This window comes from Chlamydotis macqueenii, chromosome 1 (assembly GCF_036417535.1).
Source record: "Chlamydotis macqueenii isolate bChlMac1 chromosome 1, bChlMac1.mat, whole genome shotgun sequence".
Lineage (NCBI taxonomy): Eukaryota > Metazoa > Chordata > Aves > Otidiformes > Otididae > Chlamydotis > Chlamydotis macqueenii.
The window spans coordinates 186,978,309-187,002,407 of NC_141556.1; the positions used below are offsets into that span (position 1 = coordinate 186,978,309).

The 24,099-nt window shown below is 43.4% G+C and overlaps 2 protein-coding genes across 4 annotated transcripts in view; one reads left to right on the forward strand and one right to left on the reverse strand.

Moving 5' to 3' along the window:
- Positions 1 to 12,472, forward strand: part of WDFY2 (WD repeat and FYVE domain containing 2) — a 65,910-nt gene extending 53,438 nt beyond the window's left edge. For all 3 annotated transcript variants that reach the window (XM_086771903.1, XM_086771905.1, XM_086771904.1), the window contains exons 5-12: positions 680 to 830; positions 2,476 to 2,588; positions 3,534 to 3,660; positions 5,562 to 5,667; positions 9,017 to 9,118; positions 10,067 to 10,197; positions 10,542 to 10,650; positions 11,278 to 12,472. In XM_086771903.1, the coding sequence (XP_086628029.1) occupies positions 680 to 830; positions 2,476 to 2,588; positions 3,534 to 3,660; positions 5,562 to 5,667; positions 9,017 to 9,118; positions 10,067 to 10,197; positions 10,542 to 10,650; positions 11,278 to 11,307 (869 nt within the window). In that variant the 3' untranslated portion in view covers positions 11,308 to 12,472. The remainder of the gene's footprint in view (positions 1 to 679; positions 831 to 2,475; positions 2,589 to 3,533; positions 3,661 to 5,561; positions 5,668 to 9,016; positions 9,119 to 10,066; positions 10,198 to 10,541; positions 10,651 to 11,277) is intronic.
- A 9,067-nt stretch (positions 12,473 to 21,539) lies between these two features.
- DHRS12 (dehydrogenase/reductase 12) overlaps positions 21,540 to 24,099 on the reverse strand; it is a 28,093-nt gene continuing 25,533 nt past the window's right edge. Inside the window, exon 10 of the mRNA XM_086771907.1 lies at positions 21,540 to 21,807. Within this exon, the coding sequence (XP_086628033.1) occupies positions 21,680 to 21,807 (128 nt within the window). The 3' untranslated portion in view covers positions 21,540 to 21,679. The remainder of the gene's footprint in view (positions 21,808 to 24,099) is intronic.

The following is a 24,099-nucleotide window of genomic DNA, read 5'->3' on the forward strand; positions in this document are numbered from 1 at the left end:
TTCCCTCGTTTTAATGAAAAGCTTTTGATGACTTTGTTTAGGTAGCAGCCAAAATTCATTCCTTCAGCTGTTTAATCTTGGCAAGCTATTACCTTTTTATTTTGTTGTAGGTTTTTTTAAATTACTATTATTTATTTAATCCAAATTTCCTTTTTAGTTGATTTTCATGCAATGCTAAAATGTCCCTTTGGTGCAGGGTTGTGCCTGTGCTGTAACTCATCATTATGCTGGGGTACCACAGTCTGCTGCCCACATCCACCAGAGCTCACAGCGGGAGGAGCAGCAGCGTAGGCAACTGCACATAAAACCCGCTCGAAAGAGGTTTCAGTAAAGCATAGAGTCCTTTCCGCAATGGCAGCTTTCTTGGTCATGATACAGTGATGGGATGGGAGGAAGACTTGTGCTACTGTAAAAGATAAATGGCTGCAACAGGCATGGAAGGAATTAAGTCTTGCTTCTCTTCTTTCTCATGCAAGTGCCAAATGTGCAGAGCAGGGACCTTACAAGTTTGCATGGTAGCTCACGTCAACAGGACTATTAAACACCAATTTCTTTTGTAGGGAAGGGTGAGCGGGTGAGTAGGGAGTGGAGGAGTTGGGTGCAGTTGGTATTTGCAGTGGTCTTCTTGCCCCCGTGTTCTTCCCTGCGATGTGATTATGTCTGTCTGCTTAATTTTCAGCTCATCAAAGCAGGGTCATGATGATTCTGTTTGTCCTGGAGATGGAGTGGGTGTTAAGCACCGGACAAGACAAAAACTTCACGTGGCACTGTTCGGAGAGCGGCCAGCGCCTGGGAGGGTACCGCACCAGCGCAGGCGCCTGTGGCCTGCAGTATCCTTTGCTGAGCTCTCAGTTTCTGCTCTTTGGCACTCAAACAGCCCTTTTAGTGTATTTTTCTAGTTGTCCTCCAAATTTTGTGCCCTGTGTAGGTTCAATGCTTTGTGAAAGAAACTGTTATTTAAAGCCGATTTTAAAAACTGTCTGTTCTCCTCGCTTTGTCTCCTTAATGCGCGGTGGCATATTTAGGTCTGAGCATTTTCAAGCAAAACAATGGGCAATCTGCAATCTATTGTGGTCTGCTATTGTAATAAATATGGACAGGGCCTTCATTTAAACATGCAGCACATGCTTTCTTCTAAGAATTAACGGTAGCAAAGTGAGTTGGTGATCAGGTCAGCGTTCCTGTGTGTATGCATGGTAAAAATTAAATGACTTTAATACAAAATAATGAGTACTTGTCCTTCACTCTGGAACAGCCCACTATGCATTGGGAATTTGGGTTAACTAAAGAGTAAATAGCTCCAGAAATGGCACTCAAGTGGCTTATTCACCTAGAGCTGCCCCAGCTGCCTGACAATAAAAGACATATTAATTCAGCTTTATTGCAAATGAAAAGGGAAGTGGAAAAGTATGAGCTCTTATGCTGAAACCAAGGATTAGCATAAACAGACTCTTTTTTTTTTTTGCCCTGTAGTGTACATGGTATAGATGGTGTATGTTTTGCTAGTTCATGGGAAGTGAAACTGGCTCAAAATTGCTGTCTGAATATGGACCTGCTTTATATCATCTGGTCATTCAGCCAATATAAATAGCATAAAGACTGAACTGAATCTTTAAATAAATGATAAATAGTTTTTAAAGCATGATGCAGAAATTTGTCCTGTATTTCCTAAACCTCTCTAGAGAACAGACTGTTTCGAGTGATTCAGAATTTTGGAAGACACTTTAATTTGGGTCATCAGATCATTCTGGTAGAAGACAGGGAAAGGGAAAATTGTTGACAAATATGCAAAAGCTTGGCAGAACCACAAATGTTTTTTTTTTTTCCCCAGTGTCCTGTGTGCATAAAATCAGTGGTAAGCAATTTATTCTTAAATATCCAGCATGGACTCTAAATGTGGACTCAAATTGGATGAAGAGGTCAGAATCTGTCCAGGTGGGTGGTTCCAGTAGGTAGCTGAATGGGTCCAGATTTTATTCAGTTTAGAATATGATGTTATGCACCTGATGTAGCTGACACTTCCCCAGATGTGACATAAACAGTACCGTTTTGTGGCATTTGTAAACTTAATTATAATGAAGAAGCAGAAAACTAGTAACAGTTATTTTATACAATTTTGGAAAGGGAAAGAGAGAGTGGGCACCATCCAACTCTAGCATCTAAGTTAAGAGCCTGGAGAGATGACTCCTCTGTTCGTGGCGAAGGGCTACTTCAAAGATGTTTCTTAGTAAAAACACAGATTGCATCCTCTGGAATAGTCTCATTTTTTATCACTCTTTCATTTACTCAGGCAGACAGCATTATTAATATGAACAGGTATGAGGGTGATGCCTGAAAGTATACTCTGAATACCTCCTTGAAACTGGAGCACTATTCACAAGGTTGGAGTATACTCATGTTAAAAGAATTAATAAGTCATGAAAAGAATGCAAAGCTTGTATAAGCAATGTATTTTCCTCAGCATTTATCCATCAGATTTGATGTGGAAACTCGGCACGTGTTTGTTGGAGATCATTCTGGGCAAGTGACCATACTCAAACTAGAGCAAGAGTCCTGCAGCCTTGTAACGACATTTAAGGGACACACAGGTAAGGCCTCAGGAGGAGACCGAGTTCAATTCTTCATCTGTGCTCAGCATCACGGTGGTTTGACTCTCCTGCAAAACACTAGGATGACTTGTGTCAGTGCACGGCATGGAAGGGAGATAGACCTTAAACTGTCACTGCAGCTCAGGGAAGTTTATTCTTTATTAGTAAAAACAAGAGCAATGAAACTTCTGGTCAGAAAACTTCTGTGGCAGAAAACACCACAATCAGTAGCTGCTAATTAGAGCAGAGTGAGAGTAGAGCAAGTTGTGGTAATTCTAGGGAGAATAGGACACTCCTCAAGGAAAGACCCATACTGGTAGACACTTTTGCCCAACTGGAATAGGCACATCTTGGAGGCACTAACTGCTTGTTTTACTGCTGGGACTTGTGCCCCATCACACTGTGAAAACAGCAACCCTGGGATGTGATCCTGCTGTGTAACAGAAGAACTGGTGGTCGTTTGTTGGCATTTTATCTCCATATCCCTCCTCTCTGATGGAACACTAATAACTCAGTCACAAGGTAGCACAAGGCAGTTCAATTCTTATGCTAGGATATTGTGAAGATGCCCGTGATATTTCACACTTGCTTCTCTTTTGTAATAAAACCTGTCTTCTGGGAATGATGGAGATGAAAAGCTGTGTAGTCACACAGTGACCATCCTTCTGCACTTTACTGCTCGGTGGATTCATCCATGTGAGTGATAGTGGAGCACTCTGCCTGCAGAAGAGCAGGGTGAGGCTTCAGTAGGTTTTCTAGGCTGCTGGTTTTCAACCAGCAAGCACAGTGGCTGCATGGCCTTTGCTAAAGAGACTTGCATTTTAATCACTATGTCTCCATATTTTTTTTGTTATATCTTTATATATATATATATATATATATTTAACTACATTCCTATCTTCTGCTTTCTGTAATGGAATGACTGTTGTGCATCTCCTGTTTCAGGTGGCGTCACTGCTCTCTGTTGGGACCCAATACAGCGAGTTTTGTTCTCAGGCAGTTCTGACCATTCCATTATAATGTGGGATATCGGAGGAAGAAAAGGAACAGCCATTGAGCTGCAAGGACATAAGTACGTTCAAAGCCCTTCCCCCTGCTTCTGTGGGAGAAAAGCTAAAGGCGGAAGCCACATCTGGAAGCAAATAGCTCAAAGGTTACAGTTTTCGGATGCCTCAAGCTTGTATGTGTGACTCCCTGTGGTCCATATATAACTGAAATAAGCTTCTTGTAGTAAGTTTTTCAGCATTGGGCCCATAGGCTGGTTTGAGAGTCTGCAAAGGGTGGTGAAGGAAAGCAGAAATCTATAGTTTTGAATGTGTTATGCCACAGCTTGCATCTTTGTTCCAAGGACAAGGGTCCTCAAATAAGAACGGCTGCAGGGAAATTCTCATTTTAGGTGTCAAGATCTTTCCTTCCCCTAGAGGGAGCATCAGGCTTGGACAATTAAACCCTTTTTCCTCCATGCTGACTTTTTCCATGCCACTTTCCCTACAGCCTGAATTCTAAGTAATGTGCTTTACCCATGGGGGCCTTCACCATCTCCTCAATGCAAAGAGGCTTCACCTTTGCACGTACAGTCCTCACATTTGTGCAGCATAATAGAAGTCTTTGAAGAAGAGTAAGCCTGTGCTGGGCATTGAGTAGAAATCAGAATGGCTCTAGTTGCAATGACCTCCAGGCCTCTTAACAGTGGCAATACAAGTTTGTTTCAGTGTATTGGGAGTGCAATATGTAGGACTTGAGTGCCAGGTTCAGGTCTGGCAAGGCAAAATCCCATGGTGGTTTTGGTCTAACGTTTTTTTACATATTTGTATGTTTCTTTTGAGTGATGCTGCACTCTGCTGAGCGATTTGGATGCCCCTGGGATTTCAGAGCACTGCAAAGCTCTTGCTGAAATTCCCAGATCACCCTCGTACCCTACCAATCATGCTTGCTAATGCACTGCTGCTAGATTTATAGCTGTGGAAATTAGTTCTCCTAATACGAAGTTAGCCTCTGGGTTTTAATCTGTGGCACGGCTGTTGGCTGGCACTGTACAGCATAGAGACCTGATCCCAAGGGACTTAAGCAACATTTCACCTAATGCTGCCACTGGCGTCAGCAGGCGGGTGCTGTGTTGCACAAAACTGTCCCGTAAATGCATTTGCCTCTGGAGGAGCAGCCATATGTACAAGCAAATGTGTTAGTGTGAAAGTCCTTTGGGTAGACAAGACCTGTGGTGACAGCAAAGAAAACCAAATGCGTGGGTTATTTCCAGCCATTGTATGCTCAGTTACTGTCTCTTCCTAACTTTGTTTTTTCCATAACAATGCTGTATGGTCTTTGTTCCCCAGGTTGTAAATAGCTTAAGATGAGGCCTGATTTTCTTTCTTTTATGAAAGAATGAGCACAACTATGAGGGTTTAAACTGCATTATTTCTCCCATGTTGCTTTTTCTTAAGAAGCAAAAGCACCTAAATCTTCTACATTACCTTGGGAAGACTTAGGAAAAATTTAGTGATGACTACATTGTTTTTGAAACTCTCTATTCTTGTTAGTGCTAAAAGAAAATCTTCAGTACTTCCTCAGTGCTTCATTCCTAGATGTTGCAGAGATTTATGAAAACAAGGTTGTTACTTGCTTTCTGACAAAAAGGTACCTTGCCAGGGCTGTGTTTGTGCATCCGGATGTGCCTTCAGAGAGGCCTGGAGCTGCAGCTCTGTTCAGGCTTTGCAGTGCAACTGGGACCTCCCATCTCAGGAGCAGCATAAGCAGTTATCAGAACAGGTGTTTGCTTTCGTGGGTGCTGCCCAGATGAGCAACACTCTGGTTCTGGTCTCAGCTGGACAGCAAAGACTGATTTGCATCCGATGGACGCCATGTACAGTGGGGGAAGGAGGGAAGCATATGGGCAAACAAGTGGTTTATACTGTTTTACTGTATTGTGTGCTAGCCATAGATGGTTGATTAGTAACTGTCTTGTTTCTTTTTCAGCGATAAAGTTCAGTCTCTCTCCTATGCTCACCACACTCGGCAGCTCATCTCCTGTGGTGCAGATGGGGGAATTGTCGTCTGGAACATGGATGTTGAGAGGCAGGAGGTAGATACTCAGTTCTTGTTGATTTGGTCTGAAACAGTCTTGGGAAGAAGGGGCCTAAAATGTGCAACTTTCAACCTGAACGAGATCATTCCAGGCTTTAAAAATGTTTTTTGGACATGCTCCAGTTCTTCTTATACAGCAATTATGCTGTGCCTTTGATAATATGGTACAGGGGAAATTGTCTGGCAGAAAATGCATATTAAGTAGGCTGCTAAATGGCTCTTACTTTTTACGTTGTTGCTCCAAAAGACGCCCTCTGAGGAGGGTATTGTAAAATGTTCTGCTTTGTTTTTCAGGACATCATGAGAAATATTGTCAGTTAAAAGGTAAATGGATGAATTGATAATTATTAGGTGTTTTTGAGAAAACAAAACAGAAAGCTGTTTGTCATCTCTGGAAACCTGCAACCCAGTTTTTTTTTCCTGTTCTCGCTAAAAAGACATTTAACTAGGGCTTCAATCTCACCTGCTACTCAGTCGTGCTTCCCTCTGGTGTAACCACGTGGAAGCGGGGTAAACAATGACTTTGCCAATCCAGACAGTAAGATTTCACCCACACACTTAATTGCTTTTGTGCTGCGCGGCCAACAAATATAAGCGGGTGCAAAAATGCGCCCTGGGTCTTTGGCACTGTGGGAACAGCCTCCGCTCGGCAATTTCTGAGACCTGACTCAGAGAGGGGGAGCAAGCACTGTACTGAGTGACTCAGGCATCAGCCCTGCTCGGCAGCCTGGCAAATCCTGGTAACGTGAGTCACGGCAAACCTCTGCCCTGTTGCTGGGGAGGGCAGGAAGGCACCTCAAGTTCCTGTGATGGGTAGATCTGAGCAAGGGTTTTGGCTGCATAGGCTTTCGGCAGCATAGGCTTTCACCAGCTTTGCTGGTTTTCAAGGGTTTTGGCCTTCCCTGTGTCATATGTGTTTCCCTGGAGCAAGGAGGAAAGCTAAGTGGAAAATTGGATTTTAAAAAACTACTGAAATAGTCCTAGGCAGGAACTGAGCTGCCTTTTTTTGTGTGTGAATTAGCATTCCAGTTGTCTCTCTTTAATTGCTAATCTAATGGCCAATTATGTCATCAGCTCCAAAACTGAAACGAAAGCAGCGTGGCTTCCTCCTTCCCAACAGATGTTTCCTTTTTGCTTCAACTTGAACATCCAGAAATGAAAACTTTTATTTATTTGCTGCCTTGGAAAGGCTACAGTAAGGGTTAAGACTGGCTTCTCGCAGAACAGGTGACAATGCTGTGAGAAGGCTGGTTTAAAAAGTGGAGGAGAAATATAATTAGCTAAATGAGGGCTTAGCAGCCAGTGCTAATGGGTGCGCTGCTTTCTCTGACTATGGCCATGTGGGCTTGTTCATCTTATCAGTTGCACAGTAGGGTGTTCATGCTGCTAAACCACTCCTGAAACACGAACCTTTGAGATTTTAATACCAAGCCTTGGTTTGGAGTCCTACAGCACTTTCTTCTGGATTTCAACTTTTGTATTTTTGCCCTTATTTAAGGGTTTTCTCCATGTGATGTGTGCTCAGTACTCATTTCAATGCTGTCAGATTTTCCCACATCTCTGAGAGTGCATTAAAGTGAAGCCATTTTAGCCCTTGATTCTTTATTTTAATCTCTGTTTTTAAAAAGCTGTAAGAAGACAACATCTGAAAGATGCTAGAAGCTGTGTTTCTGTTTGACTACAAAGCAGTTACTTGTCACAAGCAAAATGTCTTCTTCATCTATGCTGTTCAGATGCTTAAGAGATGAAAACCTATACACGCAGAGGTATATCTGTAGGCATTAAACAGAAAGACTGCTGTAGGTAGAAAAGACAAGTATTTGCCCCAGCAGAATGAACTGCCTTCAGAGTAACTGACAGAAAACACAGAAGCAGGTGGTTGCTTTATTGTTGGGAGTCAAAACTATCCTGGGAGCTGAGGGTCTCCATCAGCTTTACCTTATCTTTGCCTGGCTTTTGTATTATTTTTAATTCTTAATCTCAGCTGTGTTTCTTGCCATTTTAAATTGCAGCATGTGAGAAGCCAGTAGATCTGATGAGACAACTGCAGTTTGCTTATAGTGCATCCACATAAAATATTAAACATTATTTAGGGTTTACTTAATCGCATGGGGTTTGTGGGGCTGATGGGAGCATGTTGTAGTGGTGCCGAGGCAGCACTGGTGGGGCTGTCCTGATCTGGCTGGGGCTGCCCTGCTGTGGGGACAGGACGGACCCACTTGCCAGCACCAGCTTTAGGCTGAGCTCCTGTCCTGGTAAGGCAGAGAAAGGAGCAAAAGTAATCTGCTGGGAAAGGAGTGCCACTTGTGCTAGGTGAGGTTAGGACAGACAGACTGACAGCCAGCTGGACAAGGGTCGAGAACCAAGATTCTTCCAGAGTCTCACATCCCGGGGAGGGTTTCCTGAAAATTGTGGGGAGACGCACTGCATGTCCCCCAGCAACTGAAGGCAAGACAAGTGTCAGGGGACCCAAATGTAGAGGAGGAGATCGATTGCCCCCTCCATGTGCTCCCACTGCAACTTCAGAGGTTTCCTGAGCTCTTTCAGGATCTGAGAAGACTCGTTTCCCTACAGGGCATCTGATCCATGCCACTCTGCACAGCAAAACCTACCTGCAGGAGAGAGAAGTGCTTTTAGTATTTTCTTTTTGTTTAAATATTCTTACCCACTTCACCCACAGCTTGAGTGCAAACCTACGTGCCATGTTAGAAAATAGAAGACCTTCCTTCCATCATCTTTGTGTAAAAGCAGGGAAAAGAGCGGGTTTGGGTTTTAGGCTTGTTTGGGTGAATCTCATCTTTTTCACTCCTATGTGTGATTTGTAGCACAAATACCTCTGACTGCAGAAGTGCCTTTTGCAGTATTAAAGAAATAATACCCCCACCCCCCCATAGCATTTCAGATACCTTCCCCTTCCCTCCAGATGAGCAGCTTGGCTATTGGAAATACTAATTGCCCCCAGTTCCCACCAGAGGCAATAGCAGATGGTAAATGCTGTCCAGACAGGACAAGAGAGGATATTTTTATATGCTTAATTCCAGGCTTTGAGAGGTGGAGGAGGATTGTTTGTTCCTGGGTTATTTTTATGGTCTTATAATCAAACTCTGCTTCATGATTTGGTTGAAAAGCGTTCCTCCTGTGTCATTCAAGGCTCAGAGCTGAGCCAAAAAAGATATCCCAGAAAGCAGTCAAATTGGCGTCTTGTGAAAGTGGGGATTTTTAGTTAAGTTTATTTGACCACAGTACCGCACCCCAATATATCTTTCTTGTCCTGTCTCTGGGGTCCATCGGAAGCTTTTCTGTTGGTGCTCACTCCCACTTTGTGTCCATCTGTACGTATGTTGCAGACCCCCGAGTGGCTGGATAGTGACTCCTGTCAAAAATGTGACCAGCCTTTCTTCTGGAACTTCAAGCAAATGTGGGACAGTAAGAAAATAGGCCTCAGGCAGGTTTGTACGGGTCATTTGGTGTGTTAACATGGTGCAATTAGGCTGTTCTCTCTTAACAGAGCATGCTAACCTTTTTTCCCCTAAAGCCTTGAGAAGTTGCCTTTTGTTCTTCCACTGAGTGCTCAACAGTGGGACAGTGGGCTTCCCCTCTGAAGAGGCTTGATTTTGTGGTCGAGAGGAGCACACTTCTATTTTTTTTTCTTCTTCTATTGTTAGTTGAATGTGTTGTAGAAAGAAATTTGCAACTGATTTTTGGAGATGATGCTGGAACCAAAGCTGTTTTCCATGGGCTTGGGTAAACATCTGTAACTGCGCAGGCTGTGTTGGAAAAGGCTTATTGGCCTGCTTGGAACATACTGCTGTGTTTTCCTGCCCAGCAGGAGGGGGCTGTGGATCTCAGACTTTTGGAGGAGGGGCGTAAAAATGCTGAACGGGATGTTCTCATGGAGCTTGGAGAAGTCGGGTGTCTGGGGCAGAGCTGAGCTGCATCTTCTGTTGATGTAACAGTCATCACCGCACAGCCTGGCTCTTCTGTGGCCGGTGAGGCAGAAGCCGTGCCCCATAGCTACATCCACAGATGCTAAGTGGTGGAGACATTGGTGATTTACTGGGTGATGTATGGTGTCACCCTGGAGCTTGGGAGAGAGTTTGAGTCTACCTAACCTGAGTAGTGCTTTATCTGCCACTTCCCAGGGTCCATGCTGCTGCTTGCCCCGGGAGAAGGGGAAAAAAAAGTAAGGTATCTGCCCCTGTGCCACACCCCTCCCAGCCTCCCCCATTTATTCGGAAGTCCTTGCTTATTTTCCTTCATCTTCCCTGGAAGAGTCACTTTCCTGTTTGCTGCAGCCTTGTCTGGGTCTTGCTGGAGTGAGATGGAGAGCCAGTGGAAAATAGGCAGTGATCTGGGTTTGTGGCTGAAGATGTCTTTCCACGTGTTGTCTCCTACAGCATCACTGCCGGAAGTGTGGAAAAGCCGTGTGCGGCAAATGCAGCTCCAAGCGCTCTTCCATCCCACTGATGGGGTTTGAGTTCGAAGTGAGGGTCTGCGATAGCTGTCACGAGTCCATAACGGATGAAGAGTAAGTGTGGACACTGAGCTGGCTTGCACTGGAGGGGGGCAAAATTCCTGCATCTGGGAGGGCCTGGGCGGATGTGAGGCTCTGAGAGGGAGCAGGCCAGTGAGGTGGTCCCTAGGTTCTTTTATCAAGATAAGCCTACCAAACCTGTGCCTACCAAACCATGAACGATAGAGAGCCCTCCACCGCTGCTCCTCTCATGCCAGAGAGGTCTCAAAGTGGAGTTTACAGAGAGGTTGCTGAATTAATGACTTACAGCATTCAAAGACTTATTTCCTCCATAGAGAACATTTTGAGGGAATACCCTGCAGTCACAATCTGCTGATTTTTGGATTTCTTTTTTTCAGGCGGGCGCCCACAGCTACTTTCCACGACAGTAAGCACAACATAGTTCATGTACACTTCGATGCCACCAGGGGATGGCTGTTGACCTCGGGAACAGACAAGGTTATTAAGGTAGGAGTGAGGAGGTTGTTCTAGCTCCTGTATTTCATTTCTCCTTCTTCTCCCATGTGGTTGCGGGTGTGTCCTACCTGCTTTCTTCCACCCAGAGACCTCTCTTGATGGAATTCTGCCCAATAAGGACCAAGGAGGTCTTGGTCTATGAAGTTACTGCCTGAAGGGGCTGGGACAAGTGCTCACTGTAGCTTTTCCTCTGGGAAGACAAACTATTTTGACATGATGAATCTCAGTTTGTTTGTTCAGGTTTAAATAGTTGAAATAATGAATAAGTTTGTAACAAAGTTTGAATAATTTTTTAAAAAATGTCACAATGTGTTACGACTGTGCTAATCATTCAAGTTAGCAATGTCGAGTGGGTTTTTTGGTTTCTCTTAAGGCCAGCTGTGAACCTGGCTTAAAAAGGTAAAGCACAGAATGTCACTTGGTCAACCTCCACCAGTCTGACATAAGTGCTAGAAAATGAAATCAAACTTCTTCAGACTTGCTGCCTCCACCTCGAACCACGTAGTCCCTTGTAAGCAAAAACGAAAGGTACAAATAATTTAGAGTTGCCATTATATACTATATTTTATTTTCTTTTACCGCTATTCACTATGTTGTTATATTTTATTGTATTAACAGTTGTGGGATATGACACCAGTAGTGTCTTGATGGCACATCAGTGGAACTTGAAAAGTGATACCTACAGAAGAAATAGATTTCCTAACCCGTATCGGACTGCAGAAGATAGATAACACTGGGTGCATGTGGCAGATGAGAAAGGAACTAATGCGTTTACAATGATTTTACGTCCTCTGCTTGATCAAGGCTGAACATTTGCACGAAGACTCTTTCCACTTACTCTCAAAATATACAAGAAGGTATTTTTTTAATGGTTTGTATGATCTGACTTCAGTTGTCTCGTTTGTTTGGAAAATCTGTGTGCAGTGCAATTTTTAGTTTTTATATTTCACTATGTCAAGATACTTGCTGCTCTGTACAGAGGGTTCTTGGGTTGTGTCTTACCACGTGAGTTTTCAGTATCAACATCCTGTACAAGGCAATCGGCTCTCCCCGCAGCGAGTACCTATTGATTTGGGATATTTCTGCTGACCATGCTCTCTTCAGCGGAGGAACTCCAGGCACAGCGTTGCGTGTTCTCCAGGTGCATAACTGAGGAGCTGATGGACTACTGCAATTCCTAAAAGGGCTTCACCATCTACTTGTCCTACTGGACATCACCTAGAGAGTGTTTTATTGGTTTGTAGTAGCTAAAATCCAGCTTCTTGCCTCTTTCCTTGCTGCACAAGTCACAAAACCAGGGGGGCAGGTTGCTTAGCAACTAATTTCTGCAAAAACTGAAATAGTTTTCCAGCTCAGAGCATTACAAGGAACACACAGACCTGCTTGAGTTTGATGAAGCTGACAGGCTAATTCAAATTAAATTATTGGCAACAGGAACTTTTGCGAGGGTGTGCATGGAGGGGGGCAGGTCTAAAACTGGTTTAGATCTGAAAAGTCTGGTTTACCTCTACCTCTACCTTGCGCAGCAACATTTCAGCATTTATACCTGTCTGTGTTGTTGAAGATGAATTTGATTTTCCTGTTTTCCATATAGTTAGTAATATTTATTTTTTTAAATGCTGATGGTTTTTATTAATTTCCTCTATAGACCAGAAACTGATATTGCTGAATGATGCCCATTGTCCTGTTGTCATATTTTACGTTTTCTTTTAAAAATAAAAAGTATTTAAAAACTGGATTGACCAAAATTACCTTTTTAGAAGGACGTTGTCAAAATAAATTGAAAAAAAGCCCTTTTTCCAAAGGGATCTTCTCTGAAGAGTCAGCTCTTTGTTCCTTTAATCTATTTCACTTTTTAGAACACTATTGCTGATGCACTTCAAAGAAACTGGTGTAGAGAACAGAACTGCAGACCAGATGCAGGGCTTTCCTGTATCTCTTATTTAAGCAGGCCTTGTGGTCTGTAGCCTCTGTGACACAGTCTTTACTTTTCCCCTCTAAAGTGGGGAGGCCATGATTTTTACCATTACAGAGCACATTGCTACCTAGAGAAGCCTCATGTTTTCCCTTGAGTGATAACTCCAAAAGAAAATAAAGCTTCTCCTTTGTTTGCCTGGCAATAATTCACTTTTGAGGAAACGAAAAGTTTAACACAGTCCTTGGTGTTAATTCTAGACTGGTGAGCTGCCGCAGTAAAGGGTGAGTGGACTTCCGTGTGCGTGTCGCAGGACTATGATGTATTTTCAGGGAAAATTGTCTTTTTAAACATACTATAAACTGTGCTTAAGCATTTTGCAGTCATATTCTCTGAAATGATGCCACCTTGACTTTCCTGGTCATACAGGCTGTTGTTAGTTCCCCTCTAGGCAGCTCAAACATAGTTCACACAGCACTAAACTGATTCTTTTTCCAGCTTGAATGTTAATTGTTTTCTAAGTCCTCCCACTTTCTCTCCTGGAAGCTAGATGCTTGTTTCCTCTTGGAAGGCTTTTCATTACACCTTGTGCATGCTTTCTGGTGACTGAAGTGTTCTTGGCTGACAAAGCTCTGCAAGATGAGCAAGTTGCCTGCCAATGTTTCATCCCAGCTGGAGAATATGTACAGAACTTTGCTGGACTGCGCTGTTCCATGTTACCTTGTGCTCAGGGCTTTTTGGCCAAAGACCTGATTTTCTTTGCTGTGCAGAGAGTATCTCTCACAGTGGCAGAAACATGGGAGCAACAAAGTGAACTTAAATCACTGTTCAGCACTCTGTTCCTGAGGAGACCTAACAGTTGCAACAAGTCCGGGATTCCAGCGTGAATTGTGCTTACACTGATGGAGCGGTGGAGTCTGCAACCTGAATCTGCCCCTGGGTCAATGCCTGGTCCTTGTGAACATGTAACCTTCAAACGGTGAGGAATTGACCCCAAAGGAGACTAAATTTGTGAGGTGTGTTTGGACTGCTCTGCAGGAAACTCTTGGCAAGCCCCCATTGTCTTCCAAGCAATTGTGGGTTCAGTGTTGCTTACGTGGGTGGATGTTGGGTATAGAAATCCATTTTGCAAAACTTCCCTTGCTGTTCTTTCTGGCTAAACTACCTGCAGGGTGATCTGAATTTAACCTGAACATACCCTTGTCTTGCAGTCTCAGGACAGACTGGTCTTGGCTTAGAAAGCGATACAAGCTGGAAGTGAAGCTGGTGGAGAAGGGGAGGTGTGTCCCTTTGCTATGAACTGAAGAGCTGTAATGCAGAGATATGAAGGGAAAACAGATGGCTCTCATTCGAACAGTAATTCTTTTACCTCCAAAGTGAAACAAGAAGGATTTGATGTTGAGTGAGTTGAAATGCCTGCCTTCCTGTTCTGCAGTGTTAGGGTAACAGTCTTGATTTCTTCTGTCTTCTAGATCCGTACAAAAAGGGATCCCTGTTGCCTGGCCCTTTTATTTCCATTCTAGTTGCTGAATAACAATCCTGAGCTATTTTTATGAATTGCATTACTGGGGGGTTGCGGGGGAGGGTGTCTTTTGGTACAGATGTAAACTATGCAGCACTCCTGCACACAGCCACTCAAATGAAGCAAAGTCCCTTTATTCCCAGGGTTGCTTAAGTGCAGCAGCAGGCTTTTAGTGATATCTCCTGCTGTGCAAAGGGGCGTACAAACGATGCTGGCCTTCCTCTGCTCTTCACTTCAGAAAAATTGATTTTCATTTCTCGCTTAGCTGGTGTTTCCTTGGGGGAAGAAGCAGTGTTCTTCAAAGCATCTACCTGCCATTCCTGGTTTTAAAATGAACACCATCTGTAGCGCTTAGGCAGGTGATGGGGCAGGCACTGGTTGCATGCACAGTGCCTGAGCAGCTGACTTGAGCTGCTTGTGTTCGAGGCGACTGAAGGAAGATCAACCCAAAACCCAAACTTCAGTCATCTTCAGCTGAAAATAAGTAAGGGAACTGCTTGCAATGGTAGCGCTAATGGTCCTTCTGTCTACAGGAGGCCATCATCATGGTTAGCCATGGTTGAAACAGGGTAGTGAGTGCACAGAGCTAAAAGTCAGCCAGTGCAACAAATAATCCTGAATTGGGGCATTAGTGTGCTCAGCTGTTAGCACTCTTGTCTACGGTTGCTCTTTACAATGAAGCTCAAGTGACCTCCCCACCTCATCCTCTTGAACTTGAGGCCACCACCTGAATGTCAGCACATTAACTCTTGGCACATCAAAACTGATAACTGCACTTTGCTTGAGAGGGTGACATGAGTATCTCCAGTACTGGGAAACCCTCTGCATGGGGTTGGTTGCTGATAAGAAAGTGGATGGCTGGGTGTGCAAAAAAAAAAAAAAAAAAAAAGAATTGTGCACAATCCTTATATAGTATAGAGGAAAAAAAAAATATTGCTTTATTCCTGCTGAGGAAATCACTGTTAGAGAGAAATATGCAACTCCTTTTTTTTTTTTTTCCCCCAACGGTGTCCAGTTCTGGGCTCCCCAGTACAAGAGAGAGATAAAACTACTGGATAAAGTCCAGCAAAGGTCCACTAAGATGATGAAGGTCCTGGAGCATCTCTCCTATGAGGAAAGGCTAAGCGAGCTGGGACTGTTCCACCTAGAGAAGAGAAGGCTCAGGATCGATCTCATCCATGTGTATTAATACCTGAGGGAAGCATGCATAAAGGACAGAGCCTGGCTCTTTCCAGTGGTGTCCAGAGGCCATGGCCACAAACTGAAAGACAGGAGGCTCCCTCTGAACATCAGAAAATACTTCTCTGAGAGGGTGACCAAGCACTGGCCCAGGTTGCTCAGAGAGTTTGTGGATTCTTCATCCTCAGAGATATTCAAAAGCTGACTGGATGTGGTCCTGGACAACTGGGTCCGGGTGGCCTGGCTTGAGCAGGAGTGTTGGACTAGATGACCTCCAGAGGTCCCTTCTCATCTCAACCATTCTGTAATTCCAAGTCTGCTTAATGTCTGTGTCTACTGCATGGCTTAAAAATTTTTTTTAAAAGACGTATCTTTCTTTAAATCTAAAACACTAGGGCTACTAACAAATTAGCAAATACTTCATATGTCTGTCCTCATTGTTCCCAATAGGATTTGGGTAAGAACAACCAAAATCCTGTTTTGTAGCACATAGTACGTGGGTCCACTCTGTGTGATTTTACAGGGCCATGTCCTTCCCAGGAGACCACACTGAGCACATGGGATGTTTTCAATCAGGATTTAGAAGACTTTGTTTCTATATGTGACAATAGTACTCAACAGTAACAACAAACTTGATCCTTTTTTCAGCATGGATTAGTATGCTAAGTCCCTTCAGCGTTAACCTTTTGTGTAATATTGAGGAAGAAACAGAAAAAAAAATGGTTCCCAGTTTGACTGTTCTGGAACCAAAGCTCTGGAATTTAAGTTTGAGATTAACTCTATGTTCACAGGTGACTTTTCATTGCATTTTCCCAGTCTGGGGTTTTTCCCTTGTGACCAGCCTTTGGCCATCTCTGAAATTTTGTTTGCTGCAGGACAACTTTGTGCTGCTAAGAACAGAAAGAGGTTGAGTTCAAAGGCATTGAAATTGGTGCCATGTGGAGACAGTGAACTCAAACCAAAACGAAAATAAGAGAGCCCAGTCTACTGGCGAAGTATTTGCAAGGAAGAGATGCCAAGAGAGGATGTTATCAGAGTACAAAGGAGCCAGTAGTGTAGAAATTAGTATTCATCAGAACTGTACAAAGCAGAACCATCCCCTGTCCCAGCGCTGTAAGCTGACCTGCAGCCCTGCGCAGGATCCAGAAACCACAAGAAGTATAGACTTGTTCTCATGATGGGGTGGTAGACTGAGCCTATGAAGATCCAACTTCTGTTTCTTGTTCTTTGGTTTAATTGCCCAACTACCTCAAATAGCGCTGTGAGAAATACCTTAAATGCAGAAGCACTTCGACATTAAAATGATGGGGAAGAGACACCGCTACTGAGATGGTGCAAATGGCGTCAGGCCTTATGAAGACACCAGTTTTGCCTCTCTCCAGTTACTTGTTCCTTACAGTAAGATTTTGTCCTGTCCTCTCCTGTCCCAAGAAAATTCAGTGGGGTTGCCACCACCAAGTAATCAAGAAAGTTTCTGAAAAAAAAAAAAGTTACGCAAATTTATCTATCTTTGTCGTTACCACTATTTTCAGGTGTGGTTGATTTTTCCAAAGGCTGAGCATTGCTTCTGTCTCAACTTCACCATACTGACCGGTATCTTGTGGGTTTCATTGTCTTTCAGACATTACATTAAAAAAAATCTTACTGGCTTTTCTTCAGGTCTTTTTTCAAGGAATACTACTCATCAATTTGACCATCTTTTTGCTAATTTTATTGTAACACTTTCTAGTTCTGTTCCATTATGTAAATAAGTGTCTCCAACACAACTTAATAAATGGTGCTAGTTTAACCCCACTAAATTAATTTCTGTCAGCTTCTGGCTATTACTTTTCCTTCTCTACATGTGCGTTGATTTTGGAATGAGGAATTTGCGTTACTGAGTTTTGACTGGACCTGCTCATCTACCTCTTCTGTGAGCTGGCATAAAACTGGTAACTATTGCATGGGCAAGTGGGGCCATTCCTTTGCCACGACAAATTTCACTCCAGCCGCCCGGCAGTGAGTATGCAGCCAAGGGAAGGAGGGTGTTTGGGCAGTGCACGAATTGCACAATTTTCTGCATGGCCCCAAGGCTCCCTGCTGATTGCAGATTCTCAGCTGGAAAGCAAAGGAAAGATGCCCAAGAAGATTTTTAACCACCAAGGAAAATGCCACTTGCTGGGAGCTCCCTGAAGTTTGCACTAGGGCAGATTTCACCCCTCTTCCTCTGTTGAGCAATATTTTTACCTGTGAAATACCACTGCCACTGCTGGCACAGCAAAGGTTTGAGTTGTTTCTCACGGCAGTAGGCTGAAAAGCTGGCCTGCTGAAGACCTTTGGCCAGCCTGGCACCGTGTCTCTTCGACAGGCTGTGCGTTAGTTTTTGTCTTGAGAGAGAACAAGTTTCCTTCACAAGAATGCATGTTTATCTGATGACTCCCTCTAGAGAAAGAAACATAAATACTGACCCGCTTCACAAATTGAAGTTCTTGGATTTGGTCACTCTTAGTCCCAGAAGTGTTTGTGTTACACATGCTCCCTGTAAGACTCCTTGCCTTTTCAATACCTTCTTTCTCTCATTGTCTAGATCAGTGCTTTTAGGATGACTGCAGGAATAGAGAGTTTTCAAGTCATCTTATTTGCATTTCAAAATTATCTCCGTCATCAGTCACTGGGTCTGCCCAAATGCAGACAGAGCTACCTCTCCCAACAAAGCAAGAGATGGAAGCCTGATGGACAAACCAGTTTGTCTCTCTGAGCTGAGCCAGGAGAGATCTGAAGCTTCCTGCTGCCATTCAGCTTGTTTAAAAAGTCATGGGTGGATGTTGACCAGCACTAATTTTAGATAAGTAGGATCTTGTATCGTGAGAAGGGGCACTTTATTTTCACATGGAGTGTGAGAGAACAACACACAGAGGGAAGGGAAAAAGCGCGCAGGCAAAAGAAACTTGCGGATTAAACAACTAGTTTATAGCTGCCCTTCTCCACTGGAGTCAATGACCACCAGGTTGTTCTCTGAGAGAATAACTCCATGTTTGCTCTCCAATCACCAAGTTAAACATTGGTTAATGAAAACCAGTACCAGTACCACTGCTGTGGCTTTAAAAAAATGCTCTGTTATTTCAAAAACACAATTAGTGATTGAACTGAAAATTGAAATGTCTGGCCCAGGGCTGTGTTCCACCAAGTAAATTTTTTACATTGAGTTTTTCAGCACTGACTTTAGACTGTTTACATTGAAATCTGTAATAAAATTCCCATCTTTGAGCCCGGGCAGGGCATGCAGTCTTGTTTAAAGGGAAGGGGTGTCCCTGCTTGCACCCGGTTCCCAGTGAGTGGTACAGTCACTGTGGAGAGTTAGGACAGAAAACAAAAACAAAACTGGCGAGTGTGTTGTTGCAAGTGCAAACAGTTGGTATTTGCTGTTTATGCCACAACAGTGAGGTATACGTGGGAATGCCCTGCTGTTCAAAGGCAGATGACAAACAATTGTTTGTACATCTAATCAACCACCAGTTGTTTTATTTTGATTCTTTTACAAAGAATAAACATGGTTCAGAAATGAAACTTAGGAAAAGAGGAAATGCAGTTTACAAAATCATCTGATATCTGTGTTACATTTTTCACCCAAGACAGAAACAATTCAGTGGCACCTGCATCACTGCAGTGCATCCCTCTGCACTACTGATGGGCCGTGCCTTTCCACTAGGACACGGGGAAATGACGTTACACGCGGTCTCTGGCATGTAGCTGTGGCTACACTGTGCATCTGGCTACATTGTGCAAAATCCCTGCAACCAAAAACCTTCTGACTAGGCGACCTCACATAATGAAGGAAAATGCAAGAGCCTTCAGAATGTGAAACCCAACTGAGGTCGGAGTCATACAAGCCTGAGAGCTGACACAAGAAGTGTTGGGCTGAGCGTAGAAAGCGAATGGCAGCAAGAACAGCTGCTGTGCTTGTAGCTTGGCTCCTATAAACCAGGTATGCACTGAAGTCCTCAGCATGCACCACTCAGCAAGAATTTGTGCCACCTTGTATTTCTGGTAATCTGTCACTGCGTGCCATTTTTCTCTTGCCCCTAAAATTATATAGGTGGCACTAAATGTATTCGCTTAAATACAGGTACAAGTCATTCTGAATTGCATTAACACAAAGCATCTCCCCGGTTTTACAGCCACGTGCTGCATTTGCTTTTGTGGGAAAGGGCTGGAATAAACCTTCATTGGTACCGTAATACCAAAGTGTGGGAGACTCCAGCTTTTGTTTCTAATTGCTGGCCTGTGTTTTAATTCTTTTTAAATCAAAGTGCTCTTAAACCATAGTATCTGGCTCCTTTACACTGTCACCAAACTTTTTGATTAAAGCTGTTTTCATTTTTTTTTTCTTCATTTTTAACCTGTGACTAAAGAGAAAAATACAGGCTATTCAAATGTACCAGTACAGAATGTGGACTAAAATATATTACAAGCATATTGTGCACTTTTGTTTATTTTTATGAACTATTTAAATACCAGTCATTAAACTCTTTTTCTATACTGCAGAGTTGAGAAGCAACTTGACTTAAACACTAAGTATGCAAACATCTCTCTCAGCTTTGCAGCTGCTGGGTAGAGAAATGTCATTACTATAGATGCTTTCAGCCATGCTCTTATTTTCAGTAACTGTATTTAATTTCAACCATGTAAAGTGTTAATACCAGACTTCTAGGAAATAAATGTCTGTACAAGCCTTGCTGTTGTTTTCTTTCACTATAGTGCGAGAAGGAGTTAAGTGGCTAAAACGAAGCAATAGTTTGAATGCTGATCCAGCCTCTTCAGGAAGAGCTGTGACAGCCTGACATTTCTCAGCACTGCTTATCACGGGAAAACTTATTTCAGGGCCTCTGTGACAGTAAAGCCTTTATTTCCAAAGAGACTAACAATAGGCTGAAAAGAGAAGGGTTTTTTTTTCTGTGTTGATACTCAATAGGACGTCTTTAAATAATGAGTAAATGCCATCTGCCAGTAGGATATCTTTTGAGAAACGAAATTATGTAAAGCAGACATAAGGAGTTCTCCTCTGCCCACCAGCACCGCCTTTAGCTACCAGTCACTGCAGAGCGCTCAGGAATGCCTGTGTGATATTTGTGTCTAGGTCTTGTATCCTACCACCCCGGTCTACAGCCACGTGTAAAACAGTGGTGCGACTTGTTTGGGTTCTGTACGCAGTTTGCTATCGAACCCACTCCATTCAGGAGAAAACGTGCTACCCCTATTGTTATTAATAGTCTTGGCTTTACAAGACAAATCTGAAATACATAGGACAAAATGAATTCCAACAGAATGTCTTAGTCTGAGTTGGTTGTCTTCTCCATGAACAGAAAGATGTAGGACTGTAAGGGTTGGTTCTTAAACTAAATCCAGTACCTCACTGTGAAAAAGCCTGTTTTCACTCGCCTGATTTACAGGGAGAATCACAAGTAATTCAAATGTCCACAGGTCAAGTAAGATGAATCCCATCCTCTGTGTCTGGAAATAAACAGTTCCAGGCAAAATACAACCCTCTCATCAGGAGGTAGACTGCTCCTCTAAAACCTCTGCCCCTCAGTGTTCCCTTCCCCCTCTTATTCCATTCAGAATGATAAAGCAATTCCCTTTGATCTTTCACAGAAATTGCAAGCATGTATGGCTTAGCACGTTGTTTCTTTTCATGCCTAGAGTCATGCAGCCATTTCTCTGCTGGATCGAACCGTGTTTGAGTGTGGTGTCTTGACATAAACGGGATAATACTCAGCCCTGGCTCCATAAAGTAATGTGGAAGGCATTTGGCAGTGTTCCTAAATTCTTGCCGTTTAAACATGAGGAAGCAGATCAGTTCTGCATACCAGCATTGATTTATAGAAATGGAGGGCCATGAGGAATCCTTCCACTTAAACTAAGCAGGCGATGCAAGAGAGTTTCTGCATTCCTGGGTATAAGTTTGAGCCCAGTCATCCTCACACAGTGAAGGAAACGACCAATATGTCAAATATAGTAGATGAACATTGTTTAAAACATTTACTACTCCTTTCCTGAAGTCCTTCACAAGGGCTACTGAAGATACACTCTTCTGCATTTCTCTCTATGCTGAGTATTTTAAAAGATTTTGGGCAACTTCTCAAAGCCTTGGGTTTTATTTTAATGCCTCCTAATTTTTCTTCCAGTTCGAAGAACACAACCTTACTGTGTCTTGAGACAGCAGGTGCATATTCATAATGGGAGAGACTCTCAGCAGCAGAAAAAGTCACAGGCACCACTCTCCCCCATGGTGAGAACACCTGAACACAATTTATTTTTAACAGGTCTATGGCATCCTATTTCCCCTCAACAGCAGGCACACTACAGTACCGTCACTGTGTAATTAGAAGCCTTGTGGTTACGCTGCATCAGCATGAGCAGTGATACTAAGTTCCTAGAGAAGTGGATTTAAACTTCTGGGAGAACTCTTCCAGCACCTCCATTAGCTTCTCCTCATCCTCTGGTGGACTGTGGGTGCTTGCCAGGGGTAAGTGTGTAGGGACTGGTTGCCTGTCTGGAAGAAAAAAAAACAAAAAAAAAACCCAACTCCTTGTGGGTACATTTAACTACGTCTTCCAGCACAAAGGAGATTTTTCTGCTAGGCTCTACGCTGCCCAAACATACCTCATGGTCCTGAAGCCAGGAAACTTACCTTCTAGGCATCTGCAAACGATGTTAGTGAAGCACATCTTCCAAAACAAAAGTTAAACTAATTTAGTTTGTATTCTGGAACTATAGTGATTGTCCCTTAGCACGATACGACTTAGATTGGGAAGCAAGACCTCATTTGCAGCTGGGGCCAGGATAGATAAAGGAAGGCCTTACTGTGGAGCTAGGCCTGCTTCCTGTCACTGGTGTAACTCCTGTAGAAAAGACCAATAAATTGAGATGGTTGTTGCAGGCAGAGGTTGCTTTTGTAGCAGGAGACAGGGTTGCCTCCTAGGTAATGTTTCTAATGCTACACAAATTCCCCAGCTGGGACTTTGCAGTTTGGATTATTTTCAGTCTTAAAATGCCTACTTTCATCCTTAAAAATAGCGCTTAAATTGTAAATGCTAATAAGCTTATGCTAATTGCTCAGCCACCAGAAGTAACATGTATCCAGCATAAAGATGTCTGACCAAATTTGCTCAATTTGATGCTTTGCTTGGTTTTCTGAATCTCGTACTCCTTACTCAGTTGGTGTAAATATAGCTATATCTCCATCCATTCTAAGGGGTTTTTCTCCGCAAAAACATGGTATCTAGAGTCTGGGAACCTTAGGACAGTACTCTCAGATGTCTATGAAGCAACTGTCAGAGCACTGGTGCAGCACTGTTAAGTCTATTAAATAAGTCCAACTTCTGCAGTAGCCGGCTGAGACAGAAAGAGCAAGCTGTTGCAACACTGGGCAGCAGATTTCTCTGAAAACCTATCAGGCTGCCATCAGGTTTCCCAGGGGAGCAGAGATGTTCGCTCTCTTAAGAACAAATGTTGTAACTGGCTGCACACACACCACATAACCTCTGCTTGTGGAATAGTGTGGGGAGAGAAACATGCAGAGGAACATTCCCTTCTCCATCACTGAATATGAAGTGCCTCCTACCTAACTGAAATGCTTCCAGTATCCTGTGTTAAAGTTTGGGAACTAAATGTGAAAGCCAAGTTTAGCATCACAGAGAAGATGCTTCTAGTCTTTGTAAAGCAGGACTCTGTCAAACATTTTTTATTTATTTTGGCAGATGCAGAGAATTCTGGTTGTACAAGTCATGTTCTCATTTTCCATTTTCTTCCTCAGGAAAAAAAAAATCTTCCATTTGCACTCAAAGTGAAAAGAATAAAAGAGAACAGAAGAAATGGAGGGAAGGTGTGACGGATTCAGGAAATGGCTGTCGAGGACCAGAAGAGCAGGGTTTGTGGCAAAGTGCTCCTGCACGCAAAGCCCTTTACTGAAATGGCTTGAAGAGAGCCCGTACTAAGTTGTGGCTTGCAAAGGGCAGTAGGGGAGAGAAATTACTAACTTCATCACTATTTCATATGCACGGGACACAGACACATGACTTCTCTTGCAGCCTTAAGAGCAGACATGCCGAGACCAAAGCTCTCAAAAGTCTTTCTCTAAGCTAAAGAGGCAGGGCATGTTCCCTGTTTACTAAAGCTGGGGGCAGGCAAAGGCCAAAAGTGAGAGCCTGGTGGAATTATGACCTAGAGCAAGAATAACTGAGCAGAAGCATTAGGACCAGAGGAAGGTGATAGGAGTACAAAAAAAGACAAAGCTTAGTTCTACAAAGAAGGCTGGGACCAGCTGGGATGTAGGGTTTTGGTATGCACCACATGATGACATGAAAAAGGTCTGGTTAAATATCTCAACCAACCCTGTGTGTGCCTGTCTGGGAGGGGACAGAAGGGACAAAGTCAACCCAAGTCCAGAAAAGTCTGAACTTCCTGCATGCTCCACCTAGAAATTCAGTGAATGAGGATTTGAGTGCCACATCCAGCAAAGTACTGGGCTTCTGTAAGCAATCACCCTGAGCTTCGTCTTTCTCCTACTGGACTGACTTGCATCTCCATTAAGACATCCATGCTTCCAACAGCTCTTACTGAAGTGCCTGTCTTTTGCCTAGGAGAAAAGAAAGACTCTGCCCTATTTTTCCATTCCCTGTGTTTACAGTGCCAAAAATGCCACTGTGCTCAAGTCTGCCCAGCATTAGAGAAAGGGGCAGCTGGCAGTTTTAACTAGCACGGAACGGTAGGAAGAAGAACGGTAGGAAGAAGAGCCTGTCAAAGCAAAGCCAACCCCCAGCGCTCTGTGAGAAGGATGCTGGTT